Genomic DNA, 16633 nt, shown 5'->3' on the forward strand with positions numbered 1-16633 from the left:
CTGTCAAGGATCTAGCCATACTGAAGTGCCCCTTGGCTGGGAACTGCTGTAAAGCACAGACACACTTCTTTTGAAGACGTTCCCCTGCTTTGCTTTCCCAAGAGCTCCTGAAGGCTCAACCCCGTCATCTGGCCCGAGTCTGCCTGCCCAGCTTCGGGAGAGAAGGGCATTCGGACCCAGCCCCGGCTCACTGCACTTCCAATGCGTCAGTCTCCCCAGCCCCAGGTTCTGACGCCCAGGCCCACCCTAGGGAAGGACATCGCTCTCACTCCCTCGCGACTTCCTCTGCCTTTTGGCCTTCACCTCCTCTTCCTGGGGAAGGGGCTGCTGCGGGGGCGGCTGCTGCGTGGGCTGGGCCGCAGGTTGAGGTTTGTGTTTCCTCTTCCCGCCTCCTCTGGGGGTCTTGGGCAGAGGGGGCGGCGGGGGTGGCGGCGGCGGCGGCGGCGGCGGCGCTGGGCTCGGTGCTGAAGTCGTGCGCAAACCAGCGGAAGCTGAACACTTGCACGGAGAGCGAGCCGAGCACCACGAAGAAGAGCGTGAGCCCGAACCACCAGCGCTGGCCGCGCAAGTAGTAGTCCACGGCGAGCCAGATGTCCGTGCCCACGTCCGCGAAGTACACGGCCACGGCGACCAGGATCCAGAGGCAGTCCCACAGCGAGTAGCGCCGCTGCTCCGTGCCCAGGCGCAGGCACAGCGCCGCCGAGCCCGCCCCGCCGCCGCCGCCCGGGCCGCTCGAGCCCCCGGAGCCGCCGCTCCCCGCGCAGCAGCAGGAGCAGCGGCAGCAGCAGCGGCAGCGCGAGCAGCCGCCGCCGCCGTCCGGGCAGCAGCCGCCGCCTGCCGCCTCCTCGTCCTCGGCTCCCGACCCCGACGGCAAGCCCGGAGCCAGTCCCTGCACCGAGCCCGAGTGGTCCGAGTTCTGCAGCGGGGTGAACGCCACGTCGCTGCTCTTCTTCATTTTCAGCCTCCCGTCTGACTTAGCGGCCATGATGCCTCCCAAGCGGAGCAGAGCCTTCCTTTATGTGACACGCCGGCTCCAAGACGAGCGGGCTCAGGCTCGGCTTCTGACCCCTTTTGCTGGGAAGGTCGATGCATTTTTCCAGCACCGGCATTTGGTCTCTGCAGTCCTCATCGAACTGCGTGGGCTGCTTCCGGGGACGCCCTCTTCTCTTCTTGACGAAGTTGTTGCCTGTCTTTGATTGTCTCTGCAGCCGTTTGGCCTTCAGGATCTTGTTCACGTGGTCCAGGTTCTTCTTGGTGGACAGAATCTTGGTGTAGTTGCACATCTTCCGCACCTCGCACTGGATGGCTTCGATCTCCCGCCGCTTGAATCGCTTCTTCAGCGAGGAGCTGGCTGCGGGAAGGGAAGAGAGAAGAAATTGATTACAGGATGCCAGACTGCCTTAAACCTAGTCCTTTCAGTGACAGCTGGCATTATATTTGGCTATGAAGATTATGGAAAATTAATGCTATAACTATGACGCAGTACCCACTATTTCTTCTTTTTCCTTTATTAAAATTAAAAATAATAAAAATAAACATGGGTTGAATATTATGTGTACAAAGCATTTCATTATTTCAGTCTCTACAACAATCCCATGAAATACACGTGTTCCCATTTTTAAGTTTGGAAACAGGCTCACACCCTGTAGGAAGATCTACCATGGAAATCAATGTCAGAATCACAATATAAATTCTCCCATTACTTTCTCCTATCATAGCTTTTATTTTTTATTCAGCCCTTTGACATTTGATCTAATTTAATTTAGCATTAGGCTATACTTCATCTTTTTGTAAAAGATGCTGAATGGAAAAAACGACAAGCAGCCCTCTGGATCAAGCAATCTGGATCATTCATTTGTACCGTCAGCCTCGAAAAAGAGGTGCCTTGACCTGAACTAGAATATCTAACCGAACCTATTATATTTCTAACCCTCCTCCAATGACAGAGGGAGGATACTTTTCAGGAACACTCTATTTGGGATGATCCCATCTCTCTAATTTTTTCCCCAATGGTCTGGACTTGTCAGCTTGTCTGATGATGTCCAATTGACCAAGTCTTACTTAACTAGCTCATCTTCTGGAAACCCCAAGGGAAATACCAGCCAGGTGTTTCTGAATCATTTACACCCGGGCTACCGGGCTGTTGTTTGCAAGGAGCTCTTTTCATGTCCTGGTGGCCAGATGCATCTCTATTTTATGAGCCAAACTTCTAGTCGCAGGAAGTCCTGTACTGCCGGCACTAAATAGCCTTCAGAACTGCTTCATTTTGAAGTTCAGACACCATAAAGTGTGAATGGCTTCAAGACGTAGCAGACCTTTCCTCCTTTAGATCGTTCTTTCTCCTTGTATTGTTCACTAGAGGCAAACGTGTACATACATGTGTATACACACATATACACAGGCACTCACACACGTCCTGATAACCCATCTTCACACTGGCTCCTCCCTCTGGCTACTTATAAGCTTAAGAAGTGTGTCCTTAGTGTTTGCTGCTGTGATTTACACTAAATGCTCATCCCCAAAGAAGCCCATGTAGTTGTCGTCAACCCTACAAAACGTTGCAGGCCTAAAAACAAATGTGTTTCATTTTAGCATCGTGGTTTGTTGTGTCATCCCATATTTTTTCAACTACTAGTGGACAAGAAGAGTAAATATCTTAAGGGAGATGAGGAAAAAATGCTGAAAACAAAGACACTGCTGTCACTTACTCTTGGGCACTCCTGCTTGGTTCTTTCCCTGCTTTTCCCCATTTCTCTCTCATGTTGTGCCCGACACAGATCTCCCAGAAGGTTTTATTTGAAGTTATTTATGTCACGAGTTTCATGGAGTGGGAAGCTCTGAGTTCCACAGGACAGGCCAAAATGGTACTGCTTTTGGCCAAAGGTCATTGTGAGACTTACTGTGCAGTGAATAACTACTGAGCAATCTTTAAAATAAGTTATATAGATCAAAATAGAACAAAGCCAGAGTGAGCTTCTGGCTACAAAAATAAAATTTTTGTACTTAGTGTTGTAAAAGGAAAAGCTTGCTTGATTTTAAGTTTTCAGATGCAGAGACTGACTTTTGTTGGTCTTTATGTCCCTCACAGGGCATAGCATGGTGCCTTGTACATGGAAGGGATTTGAAAACTGTTTCTCCACTGATGAATCACACTGATTGTTGCTGCCTTATAATCATATTCTTCTCTAAAGGAGTTTTAGTTTGGATTTTTAAATCGACCATTGCAAATATAGTGACACTAAGAGCAGGTCTCCATGTCAGAGCTAAGCCATTTACCTTGTCCACAGAGTTCATGAGGAAATGAAAACTAGTCAGAAATACCCCACAAAACTTTTGGCATTATTCCAAATAAAAGTTCCACTTGCAGTTTACCTTCTTTTTAGTTTATATCATCCAAAGAGAAGAAAATGCTATGTGACACATAATACAGCATGCAGGTACAAAGTAAATCATTTGGGGCAATTAGTTGGCAATGTTTGACTGAGTAAAGCTTGACTGGAAAACTCCGTGAGCTGAGCTGGAGATCATTTGGGGCAAATACAACCAATGGATATTTCTTCTCAGTACTTTTATTTTTTAGCATGAAATGCCAAACAAACAAAAAGGAACCTAGTAGATAATTCCATATTCAATAATTTGTTATATGCTGCATAATTTTTTATTAGGCCCTTGCATTGAAAAGTGATTATGAAATAAAAATTTATTCTGATTACTGTAAACCTACCAAACAATAATAAAAATATCATAACCAACTCTTTTGTATCCACTGTTCACATTTAATAAACATTAACTTTTTGCCATATATGCTTTATTTTTTTTTAAGCAAGAAAACATTTTAGAGTCAGCTAAGTCAGGGCTCCATCATCAATTCCATTTCCTTTCCTTTCCCTGCTTGAATTTGTACTTTTACTGCATATATGTGAACCCATATTGGTAAAAATTCAAAGTCTGAAACTACCTAATATGTATAATTCTGTAAGGAAGTAGGAACACTTGCAGAGTGTTGGCAGGAGAGCAAATTGACACAATCATTTTGGAGAGTGATTGGGCAATAACTACTAGAGTTGAAGATGGGCGTGCCCAGTGCCCCAGAGATCCCAAGGCCAGGTCACCTCTTTTGCTCATATGTAACAGGAGGCCAAGGACATTCCTTGAAGCTCAGTGTATGTTACAGAAGTTTTAAAACAATACAAATATTAATTATAAAGATAATGTACTGCGATACATTCAAACAATGGAATATTGTATTCACGTCTGTTAAAAGGAATAAAATACATATAAATACATCAACATGGGTAAATCTAAAAAAAAAAACGAATAAAAATGCAAATAACAAAAGTATTTGTAAGCATACCATTTATGTAAATTTAGAAACACACAGATCCCTTGAATTTTTATTTCATTTTCAATATCCAGACGTGAAGGTTTAAAGTGACCCCAGTGCAGATTAACTGTGAGTCAAAGACTGGGTAGATGAGATTTCAACATTTCTTCCCTCCAAAGCTACCTTATGGGACTTTATTAAGTCTCTAGAGTAGCGTTGTCCTATAGAAATTCTGCAGTGGTGGAACTGGTCTATATCTATACTGTCCCATACAGCAGCCACTAGCCACATGTGGCTACTGGGCACCTGACATATGGCAAGTGATTGAGAAATTGACTCTACATTTAGTTTAATTTAAAGTTAAGTAGCTACATGTGATTAGTGGCTACCATACTGGGCAGCTCAGCTCTAGATCTAAGTACCGCGGAATACAGAGGACACACCGAGATCCATTCAGTAAAGCACAGTCTGTGGGAAGCTCAGGGCAAACCACCTGGTGCCTTCAACAAATAAGTTGTGAGGTTGGGGGGGAGGGTGGAACTGTAAATTAAAAGAGAGAAGAGATAAAAAGATCATATTTGGATACCAATTTAAACAATCTGTCAAAAGAGATATTTTATAAATTCATGGAAATTTGAATAATGTCTGGGTGTTTCTTGATATTATATAATTATTGCTAACTTTCTTAGGTGTGATAATTGCATTGTGATCATTTTTCAAAGTACCTGTCTTTTAGAAATACATACAAAATTATTAACAGATGAAATCATATGATATCATCTGGGACTGGCTTCAAAATAATAAGGGAGGGAGGAGGGGAGTGGAAGTATTCCTAAAACAAGATTGAAATGAGTTGATTATATTGAAGCTGAGTGATGAGTACACAGAGGTTTATTATGCTATTCTGCTACTTTGGTATATACTTGCTAGTTCCATAATACATGGTTAAAAAAATATAAATGATTAGTGTCAGTAAAACATCTTTCTCAGGGTCTTAGGACTGGCGGGGGGTGGGGGGTGCTCTGGTTTTCATATTCTTGGGCTTTATTTCACCTAAATAATTTTAGAAGAATAAATGTCCTCAGTAAAGGGCATGCATAATCTCCCTAGAAAACTGCTGGTAGCTACTCTCCTGGCTGAATGGGAGGAAAGAATGAATGAGCACTCTGGGTTTTATGTTGTGACCAACTGCATAAACATATGTCATGGTCCTATCTCCACTGATGGCCTCAGGTGTTAAGACTTAATATCCCTCTTTCTTTTTCACATTACAATTTTTGAGAGGTTTCACATCTACTGAACATCTGAATTTTATTTTGTCCTGTATTATCCAAATTTTCAGTGTAGGCTCATTACTTCGTGTGTGAACAGCACCAGAGTGCAGGTCAGTAGGAAGGGCTCTGGGCAGGGACAGCTGGAAACCAAGCTGAACTAGAATGAACCTCTTAGCCCCTCTGGGTCTCTCTTCATCTATTACACTGAACAGTTAGACTAGATGCTTCTGTATTTAAAGATTGCTATAATTCTTACCTATACTCATTATCTATTGCCTTACCAAAAGTGAGGTGGCTTTCTACGACATTTATTTCATCTAATAATTTTGAAATCCTAGTGTGGTGGAGAGGAGGGCTTTGGACTTGGCAGGGTTTGATATTCACAAATCTTTCTTCTTACTGCTTATGATTTCACTGTTCCTCTAAATGTTAACAGATTTTTCTCTCTTCAAATTGTTTCATTATTAGACAGTAATTTCTGGGCTCTTGCACCAAGATTGATTCCATATTTGCTCTCCTTCCTATAATTGTCCTATATCTTGCCTGTTCTTTGTTAGCTTTAAAGAATAATTATGAGTGGCCAAGGCAAAATATGAATTCATTTCTTCGTAACTCTGCAATGCAAATCATCTTGTAGACTTTTTCTGTACCTAAAATTGCCATGCAAATGATTGAGTTGGTTTTGGTCCAGATCTAGATTTTCTCTGCTCCCATTATCAGATGATTGGCTCATCAGCGTTTGTTGATTTTGCTACTTCTTTTATGATAATCAAACACCGGACTTATCACTGCTTTTGCACACTGACTTCATACAGATGTCGTGTAAGCACTGTGAGCAAGGTAAGGGCTAATGAGGCTTAGCTGTATAGAAGCTTCCTAAGAAATAGGTGCTAATGATTTGGAGAATTTGCCCATGTGTAAGACACATTCTAGTTTTATAAAGTTTTGGATGGATCAGAGAGGGAGGCAAATTTATCTCTAGACTAATTAGAATTTTTCTTGCTGTTTGAATTGGGAAGGTAGAGAAATATTGGGGACTGTTGAACTGCCCGGAGTGGAGTTGCCCTCCAGGTGGACAGGGCTGGAGAACCATCAGCCTCAGTCAAGGCACAGAGCTGCAGTGTGAATTGCTTTGTATGCTGATACTTAGAAGATTCTTCAAAGGCAAAGGCCACGTCTTCCCTCTGTACTCCCAGTTATTCACACAGCAGTACAAGATCTGGTATGTAGTACATGGGCAGCAAATACAAGTTCAAGAGAATTCAATTGTTTAATGTTCTTCCATGAAAATGTGCATTTTTTTGGGATACTTTTGTACTTAACTCAATAATGATCTCGTTTTCCAAATGCTGCTTTTTATTTTCTAATGGGATATATGAAGCAACTTGCCTTGGCAAGCAATCGTTTTTCCTTCTTCCTTAGAATTTAAATTAACCTTTGTGTCCTGGTCTTAAAAGCTTGTTTGAAAAAGATGGCAAGTTGCCTTGGCTGGTGAGGCTTCTGGTGGTCAGAGCACATCAGAAGAGTCACTGCCAGTCATCAGCACACATGCTGTATACCAATGCTTTCCAATTTGAAAGCCATAATTTAGAATTAAGTGTTAGCAGATGTGGGGCATTTGTCACGATAGAATGATATTTCCATTCTGTTCTTAAAGTCACCTTAATACAGTTTGGGGTTTCTCTGAAAATGTGACTAGCTTGTTTAATGCACAGTAACTGCTTGACATTTTTTTTTTTTTTTTAGCGGTACGCGGGCCTCTCACTGTTGTGGCCTCTCCCGTTGAGGAGCACAGGCTCTGGACGCGCAGGCTCAGAGGCCATGGCTCACGGGCCCAGCCGCTCCACGGCATGTGGGATCTTCCCGGACCGGGGCACGAACCCGTGTCCCCTGCATCGGCAGGCGGACTCTCAACCACTGCGCCACCAGGGAAGCCCACTGCTTGACTATTAAATGACAGCTTCCTCTCAGGGGTTTATTGTGAAAGAACATTCCATCTCAGCTGCAATGGATTAGGAGACCCTGGTCTTTGTTTTGCTCCTATTTCACATTTCTCCATGGGAAAAGTGAAGGTAGGAGGTGAGGAGCGGTTCGACTGATGGAGAGGTGAAGCGGTGGGTGTGTGCCTGCATGTTTATGTGTGGGCGCTCCTCTGTGCCTCTCCAGATCTGATCCTGTTCTAAATTGGCAGCCTCTCAATTGGGGTGCATGTTCCCAAGGATGAAACTGGGCTGCAATAAAGACATATTATTATATAAATTATTTTATATAATAATATTTTTGTATAAGTATATAAAATATATAAAAATATATTTTATAATATACATATTCTATGTAAATATATGTTCATATATGTAAAAATATAAATTTCATGTATTTAACTTTATTATATATACATTTTTATATAATAATTATATACATTATTTTAATTTATACTATTTATATCTTATCTGAAAAAATAAGAACTAAGTTAAGCATTCTAATGCTTACTATATGGAGTGATGGTGGGTGATGCCCTTATTTGGGCTGCACGATGTGTCACCTGTCACAGTTGGGCATGAGGTTCCTGGGAAAAGAAGAGACCACATGCATTCAAGGGGCTGATGGCATCCAATCAGTTTATTCCCTTCAGGTATTGTCAGGTCCTGAACATGGTTTAGAAAATTAAGATCTTTAAACAATAAAAAAAAACTTTAACAAAAAATAAAAATACTTTGTAATGAGGTCAGGAATATCCATGAAATACGTTATATAGCACAGAGAGTTTTATTGGTTACCTTGCAGCAAACTGTATAAAAGAGTTTCTATTTTCAAAAACAAATTTGGCAATTTTCTTCTACTTTGAGAGAAGTGTTCTAAATGTTTTCACCTTCTCAGTGCTGTCAATGGGCTGTCTGTAATGTTACCTAGCAGTTGTTAAAAAACAAAAAAAAACCCTAATGTCCCTTTAGGGCAAAATGGGCAAAAAGTAACTGCTTTTAGAAGCAAACTCATACTATGGAGACAGCATTTTTTAAATTGATTGGACATGTTTCCATTTTTGATAATTTTGTTGCTGAAAATGATATTATAACCTATAACATCCTTAAATATGCAAATTAAAAAATCTTGTAAACAGAGTTAACTTCCAAATGAAGGGTTTCAGAGATTTGAACTCATTAAAAAAATGCAATGTCTTTTGAAATGCAAGACCATCTGACTGTTAATAAAGGAAGTTGGTTAGTTGAATTTCAACAAAAAAACCCTTTACTTAATTGACGGATGGGATTGAAAAAAATAGTATTATGATTTAAGCAAAATGATACACTTTCTCCTTTTGGATCTACGTTTATGTGAAATATCCTTTTAACCTATAACATCTACTAATAAGTATTGAAACAAACTGAATTTGAAATGAGACCTTCAAATTGCTTAATCACAAGTGTTAGAAAAACCCCAAGATTTTCAAAAAGAAGTATTCAAACTCAATCACTTGGTCCTCTCTGAACATTATTAAAAATATTAATATTAGTAAAAATTTGTTTCATTCATAATACAGTTAAATGAAATTTGAATTTATTTTAAGAATATTATTTATTTCAGATTTATCTCACCTTTTAAAGTTTACATTTTAAAAGATGAGTACACATATTCTAAATATGTATTTACATGGGGTAACTTCAAAATTATGTTACCAATATCATTCATGATCAAAAATTTGAACTGCTTAAAAGTTTTCCTTTGTTTTTCTAGACTCTTGAAGACTTCATTCATGCAGTATTTAATCCTAGAGGAATTTAACTTTCTATGAGGGCAAGGCCTAAGAAGCCATTAAAGCTTCTTGAAGACAGCATGTGTTCTTTGTACCCCTCATAACAAAGAGCACAGCTCCTTTCTCATAGTAGATGCTTGATTAATATTTCCTGCTAGATCATTTCAGATTGTAAATCCTAGAAACCAAAGCCTAATATCATTAATCTTCCTATTCCCTAGAGCACCTTTAATTGAATTGCATGTAATTCCAAGGCAGTCGAGAGTGTCCCATCTATGGGACTCTGGAATGGGATTTGATGCTGACCTCCTTTATTTGGTAAGGCAGTTGTGTGGTCCTGGTCCCTAGGTTTTCAGAATCGTTGAGTTTTCTGACCACAGGGTAATAATGCCAGTCATTTCATGAGCCTGGAATTTGGACAAACCAGCTGTGGCTTTGGACAGATAAAGGCAGTGGTAACTTGTCTCCAGAGACTAAGATTTGCAGAGACTAAGATGAATAAGAACACTGCCAGATTGTTCAGAGAACCTCTAAGGAAGGGAACCAGGGCTTTGGCCTGAGAAAGCTGGGTGAAGGGTGAGAGTTCAGAGATCAGAGAACTAGAAACAGGGGCAACTGTATCAGCCTCTAAGGTGCACTGTGCATATTATTGGTAGGAATTGCCCAGGATGAATCCACAGACAAATTTTAACTCTGGGAGTTTTTCTGGGGGTGATACTTATTAGAGTCAGAGTGCGTTGGCGAGGAGTGAATTGTGAGTGGTGGCACTCATAAACTGAGGAATACTAGGGACATTTAACCCCCTCTGTTTCAATCAACTCTGGCTTTTGTATGTTGCATGTAGCTCAAGCCCCAGCAGACTGACTAGACAACGTGAGAGGCTGGATAGAAATGCAGTTAATGCCAAAAAGTTTGACGCTACATCTGTTGAGTCTCACAGCATGCCAGGTGGTCACACGGCGGGGGTGGTTGCACGCTCTCAAAGGGCTCTTTATATTTCTTCTTTCTTTCCTCTCAAATGTGGCATAGCAGTATCCTTAACCATAAATACCATCCCTTATATAATACTCCAACTATTGTAGATGCATGTTCATACTTGATTGTAAGAGATTTCCTTTCTTTTGAATTTGGAAAAAAAATTAGAAGAACAAAGAATAATGTGACAAACATGCTCTTATGAAAATTTTCACATTTTTAGTACTTAGGCTCAGATGAAATAAATCCTTATTGACCGTGCTAGAACTTCAAGAATTACATCAAATGGTTGGTATTCATGTTCTGTTTTCTAACTGGACTTAATAATTGCATTTGTTTACTTAAAACTCAGACTTTTGTTTACAATCTATTTACAATTTGTTTTGTTAGAAAACATATTGACCAGGACGTTAGGAGAATGAAGTTCTCATCGTGACTTTTCACTCCTCAGTTCTCTGCCTTCAGACAAATCTCTTAATTTCTTGGCAGGACCCTTACTTCAGAATAAATATGATTCTGTAAAAATAGTTATACACCTCCAAGTCTTCTCTGTTCTAGGTAAAATATCCTCAATTCCTTCATCTGTGTCTCATATGAGATTACTTCTAGGCTATATTCCATTTTGATTACCTTCCTCTGGAGATTTAATCATCTGACAAATCCCACCTTAAATTTTGGTGTCCAGAATTGAACTGATTTTCCAAGTATGAAGTGATGAATGCATAAGGCACTACACTTCTATTAATGTTCTAATAATGTGAGCTACATTAAAAACAGACAACCAACAAAACAACCTGCATTTTTTTTTTTTTTTTTGCAGCAATATCACACGGTTGGTTCATATTAAATGGAAGCTCAATTAACTCTCTTAAACACTTTCATAAGTTTGGCCACCAAACTTGGCCATTGCTATGTGGAATTGGTTTTTGAGCTTAAAAGCAAGCCTTCTATTTAAATCTACAAAATTTAATTTTATTGGTTTTAGTCCATTGTGAAAGTCTGGAATCTTATTTTTGTTTTCTCAGAGAGGGTCCATGTTTGTGAGGTTTCCAGAGAATCTGAATACCCCTCATGTCAACCTTCCCTTTAATCCCTCTGGGCATGATTCATGTGACTCAAGCGCCTGCTACTATTTTTCTCTTTATTGAAGTTTTTCAAGAAAAAATGTCAATTTATACAATAAAATATCCCTGAATTCTTCATAACACCAGCAAGCAATTTATACCCATTGCTTTAGACTTTCATATATTTTTGCGTCTGGTTAGTAGACAATGGATGTACCACAGAAACAATAACTTTGCATAGCCTACAGGTGTATGCCCAACTCTATTATTTCTGCCAGAAAGGATATTGCATCTGATGTTGGAGTGCGGAAAGAAAAGTCTTACATTTTTCTTTTATCCAGAGGCAATTCTCCTACCCTAGTGGGAAAAAAAGAGAAAAAGACAAAACAATGCTAGGTGTAGTTCCAGTGCTTTCCAATTTCAGCTGGAATTCAGTGAAATAAAGTCCTCTTCCTAAAAGCCATGGAGTACTCTCATTTCAGCGTTAATCTTTCTGGTCCCCTGTACATTGCTTATATCTCTCTGATAGCACTTCACATAGTCTGTCCTGTTTTAAGATTATGGGATTAATCTGCATTTATCTCTTCTCTTAAATTGTGTTTTCTTAAGGCACAAGGACCATATCTTAGCCATTCTTATGTATTCTTAGAACAAATATGGCTTGAGCCCACTTTGTGCCAGGCGTTGTGCTAGGCACTCAGTTCCAACTTCCTCCTACTGGGGACCAGCACAAGCTCAGCTGACTTACTTGAAATGGAATCAATCCATATGACTCACCCTAAACCAACACTTACCATCTATTTTGTAAAATCTGTGTGTAAAATAGAAAAGGATTTATTGAAGGGGATCCAAATCACTGTAAATTAAACTAGATCTTCCCGTATTTTAGCTATTCCCTGCTCTCCTCAGAGCACCACTAACTGTTTGGAGTATCCAAGCTATGACGAAAAGCACTGAAGTACTGTGAAATATAGACTGAAATCCAAACACCCCATAGGAGAGGTGAAGCTTCAATGACAAAAACAAGTTTGGTACTTATTTAGCACCATCAAGAAAACCAGCTTGAACATTTAAGTCCACTGATTGATTAAAACAATGGGTCCCCTGGAAAAAGGAGACATGTACATATTATATATTAATTATGTAACACCAGAAATGAGAGAGACAGAGCCAGAGAGAGAGGAGGGGTGGGGGGTGGGGGGATGAATGGTCTTTTCATTGCTGAACATTTGGATCAGAATTATAATGGTTTATTGCGGGGGAGTCGTCACGTGCTGTCTTGGCAAATTATATATACATTCAAGTTGTGAGCACTATACCAGTAGGTTGGGGTTTTTGTTTTTGTTGCTATTGCTTTACCTTTTTTTTTTTTTTTTTTTTTTAAAATTATTGGACAGACTTAACGCAGCAAATACTCCTTCTCAATTTAAGATTTGACAATTTAACAGGAAAAAGCTCATTCATCATCTTTCCCTTTTAGAAACCATAAATTATTGGCTCATATACCATGTGGCTCGGATTCTAGGAAAAGTTAGTGTAAACAAACCCAAGTTACAATGAGTGGAGTAAGAGAGTGAGTCATAAACAAAACACAGACATATGCTCTCATATAAATAAGGGCCTGGATCATCAGCTTCCCAAAGTCTGCTTCCCATTAATTACACAACAAAATGAACTTTCCATATGTAAAGCCCAAATCACTTAACTCTGGCAACTTGTACGAGACAAAGACCAGGATTGGACCTAAAAGGCACTGACAAAAACCTGAATTTCAAAATAATGAAAGTTCTCTCAAAATATTTTCAGGTATTGGAGGGCAAGAAAATCCCTTGGAGGAGTGTTTCTGAGCACTGAAACTATTCCCAGCAACCCAGGAACACTGCTTGAGGCTGGTCTGATCCCCTGCTGAATTTAAAGGTAATATCAGGCTTACTCTCTTTTGTTCTGAGCTCTGTCATCTTTATGGGGCAAGTCCTGGGTCCAGGCCACACAGGGTGTTCACAGACATTGCTGGAATCACTGAACAGTTGAAATTCCCTCCATCAGTACTTTCTCTCTGTCCTTAGAAATTGTCCATTGGTACACAGACTCACGTTTCCTTATTGTTGTATGAAGGTTATCGGTCTCTCTTAGTTTAAAGAGGTTTCAAGGAAACAGAACAATTCCTAGGGAAGAGGATTCTTCAACAGGTGAGAAACTTTGAGAGAGATGGTAAGCAGCTAAGTTCTCTCCTTTTGTCTCTTTTGAAAGTAGGCCTCATAAAGCAAACTAACAGTTACTTACAAAGGACATTAAAATAACAGATGTCACATTTTAGGAGCCTGGGTGGGGGAGTGGGAGAAAAAGAATTTTTATTCTTTGCTGGGGGTGGGGTGGGGTGTACATGTTCTTGGATCATTCATTTACTCAATGATTGTTTCTGTAGCATGTACTCTTTGTGTCGTACCATAGACCATACAAGGTAAGTGGACAGCATCATCTCTGCTCTCATATGAAACTATGGGAAAGGGGGAGAACCTAATATTTCTGGAGAATCTATGGTGCAGTCTGCAGTACTTCACATATTTCCTCATTTAATTGTGATCACAACCATGTGAAGACATTACTATCTCTGCTGTACAGAGATGAAAACTGAGACCTCAGAGCTTAAATAATCGCCCCAAAGGACACACCTTAGAAGTCATGGACTCAAAGATTCAAGCAAGGGTTGCCCTATTTCAAAGTGAGTTTCATACCATATTTCCTTAAGAAGGCAAAAAAAGACAAGGAGCTGGACAAGAAATGAGAAAACCTGGGTTTCCCTGTTAATTTTCTACTAATGACTGCATCAGAACACCAAATTTCTCTCAGTTTTACAATTTCAAAGGCCTTTTCTAACCGCCAAATTTCATAGTTGAATAACACAAGGTATTACTACAGATCACCTGCCCTACTTCTGCTAGACTAGGCCTTCTTGCATATTGTTTTGATCCTGCTGCTTTCTCCAGGTCAAATGCCTTTAAGGGTTCCCTATAGGGAGCCAGACAGCCAATATAATGAGTGAGGTTGGCCAGGATTAGGAGGAAAGGTGGGGGGAATAGGGGAGGACATGGGAAACTAAAGAGAATATGGCCCATCTAATGGGGCAAATGTTATTCTGTATCAATCACTGTTGCCAGGTAGGAATCTAAGCCCAAAGTTATCAGATAATATGAGTTTCAAAAAGCCAGAACTCTTGATTATTATGTAAATCTCCTGATGTTTACAATCTGCAGATTAATTAATTAAAACAATATATAAACCTGTGTAGGCCAATCAAAATATAACTGCAGACAGCTATTGGCCCATGGCTTTATTTTGATATCACTGTCCTTCAGAAGGGTCACCATGACTCATTCTAGAATTTCAGGGACTCTAGGTTCTGACCCCAAACCTCTCTTCCAGCCTCATCTGTCATTATTTCCATGTACACTCCTGTCTTAGAGATCTCTGTGCTTTTAATTTGGTCCATCCTTAGAAGGCCATCTCAACTCTTCTCTTCCCAGATCATCAGTGTCCTAGTGTAATTAAATTACACCTAGAACAGTATGATCCCCAGCTTTCCATTGAGAAGCTCATTCTGAAAATCCCATAGAACTTCTGAGTGAAGGGACACATGTATGTGTACAAGTTCCTCCTTCTTTGAAAAAACACATACCCATGCACAGGTCATCTCAGTGTCCTCTGAACTCCCTTAGTGCCCTTCAGTTGGAAACTAATGATTTCTTGGTTGCTAAATGATAGCTCTGTTAGTATCTGAGATTATTATTCAATCTATTAAGTTAAAAATATTACTTGGCCATCTCACGTCTTAGAGTCAGGCCTTCCCAAATAGTGTGAAAGTTCTCCTAGGGCAAGCACTAATCTTTACTTGTATGTATCATTGTGGCAGGTACTTAAAAATATCTGACAATTTGTAACAAAGCCTTATAGAAGTTCCAGTAAGATGAGCTCAAGATGAAGCCCTAACAGGTAAGGTGGTGGGGTTTGACTGTGCCCTGAGATAAGGGTATTTGGAGGAGGTAGTGAGGATAAAACTTCTAAAGATAGTTAATGGGTATTATGATCTGAGTCGTAACATGACTAAATTATGACTTAACATGATTAAATCCTGGAATGACATGACTTCATTTTTAACATGAGAGGGGTCATAAAATAGTGATCTATTGTTTTGAACATGGGATTGGTGCTGTTTCATTTCTTTCTCACCACTGCCTAAAAAGCAGAAATTATTTTTCTCATTTCACTGGTAAGGAAACTGAGACTCAGAAGTCTCATTTAGACTGTGACTCACCTAAGGAAATGAATTAAGTACTGCAGGCTATGCAGTAACACTGGTCCTTGAATTTCAAATGCAGTTTTCACTTTACGTCTGTGTGGTAGCCAGGAAGAGTCCAGGTTTCCTAATTCCTAGCAGGTAATATTTGTAATTCAGTTCACTTCTCTGAGCGCAATTTCCTCAGCTGCAACATGAAGGGGTTTGCAGAGATCCGTTCTAGTCTATTCTATTCCAGTCTTGTCTAGTCAATTCTCGTTTAAACAGCAGGAGAAGGAGGCCCCCTGGGAGGTGCTCTGGGATTATTCCAGTGACCCTCAAAGGTAGAGTGGAGAGGGCTGCGGGTGAGTTATACCTCTCTCTGTGTCTTTCTGTCTGTCTCTTTCTCTTTGTCACACCTGTCTATTCTCTCTAAATTCTTTCTCCAGTCTCTGAGACTGACTTACAGTCTGCCTGGACCACTAAAGATCATTCTTAATGACGGTCATTACACAGTTCTTCCACGTTGCCTGAGGCCATTTCCACAGCAATAAGCAGGAAAGACTTTGTCCCCCTTCTCCACAGCTGGGCTCAGTATGCCAACTTCACTGGAACCAAGAAGTTTTTCAAAAACTCTCCATTAATTACAGGAAACCCAAAGCACTGTCCCCTCTTCTCATTAACACAGTTGCTTTCAGTTGCCACTACATTATCTCACCACCATTAAACCAACAATCTAATTAGACTTCTGGAAATGGAAAAAGCCAATGAATAAGGCAGGCATGCCACTTTCATCTCAAAACTGATCATAAAATATTGTGCCCTGGGGTTTCCCTGGTGGCGCAGTGGTTGAGAGTCCGCCTGCCAATGCAGGGGACACGGGCTCGTGCCCCGGTCCGGGAAGATCCCACATGCCGCGGAGCGGCTGGGCCCGTGAGCCATGGCCACTGAGCCTGCGCGTCCGGAGCCTGT

At 40.5% G+C, this 16633-nt stretch overlaps 1 protein-coding gene across 1 annotated transcript in view; it reads right to left on the reverse strand.

Annotated features, from left to right (window-relative positions):
* Positions 1–246: 246 nt before the first annotated feature.
* SETBP1 (SET binding protein 1) overlaps positions 247–16633 on the reverse strand; it is a 380749-nt gene continuing 364362 nt past the window's right edge. The window contains exons 6-7 of the mRNA XM_007465630.1: positions 1027–1351; positions 247–556 (exon numbers count right to left, since the gene is read on the reverse strand). Of these exons, the coding sequence (XP_007465692.1) occupies positions 247–556; positions 1027–1351 (635 nt within the window). The remainder of the gene's footprint in view (positions 557–1026; positions 1352–16633) is intronic.

Source organism: Lipotes vexillifer, unplaced genomic scaffold (assembly GCF_000442215.2).
Source record: "Lipotes vexillifer unplaced genomic scaffold, Lipotes_vexillifer_v1.1 scaffold36, whole genome shotgun sequence".
Lineage (NCBI taxonomy): Eukaryota > Metazoa > Chordata > Mammalia > Artiodactyla > Lipotidae > Lipotes > Lipotes vexillifer.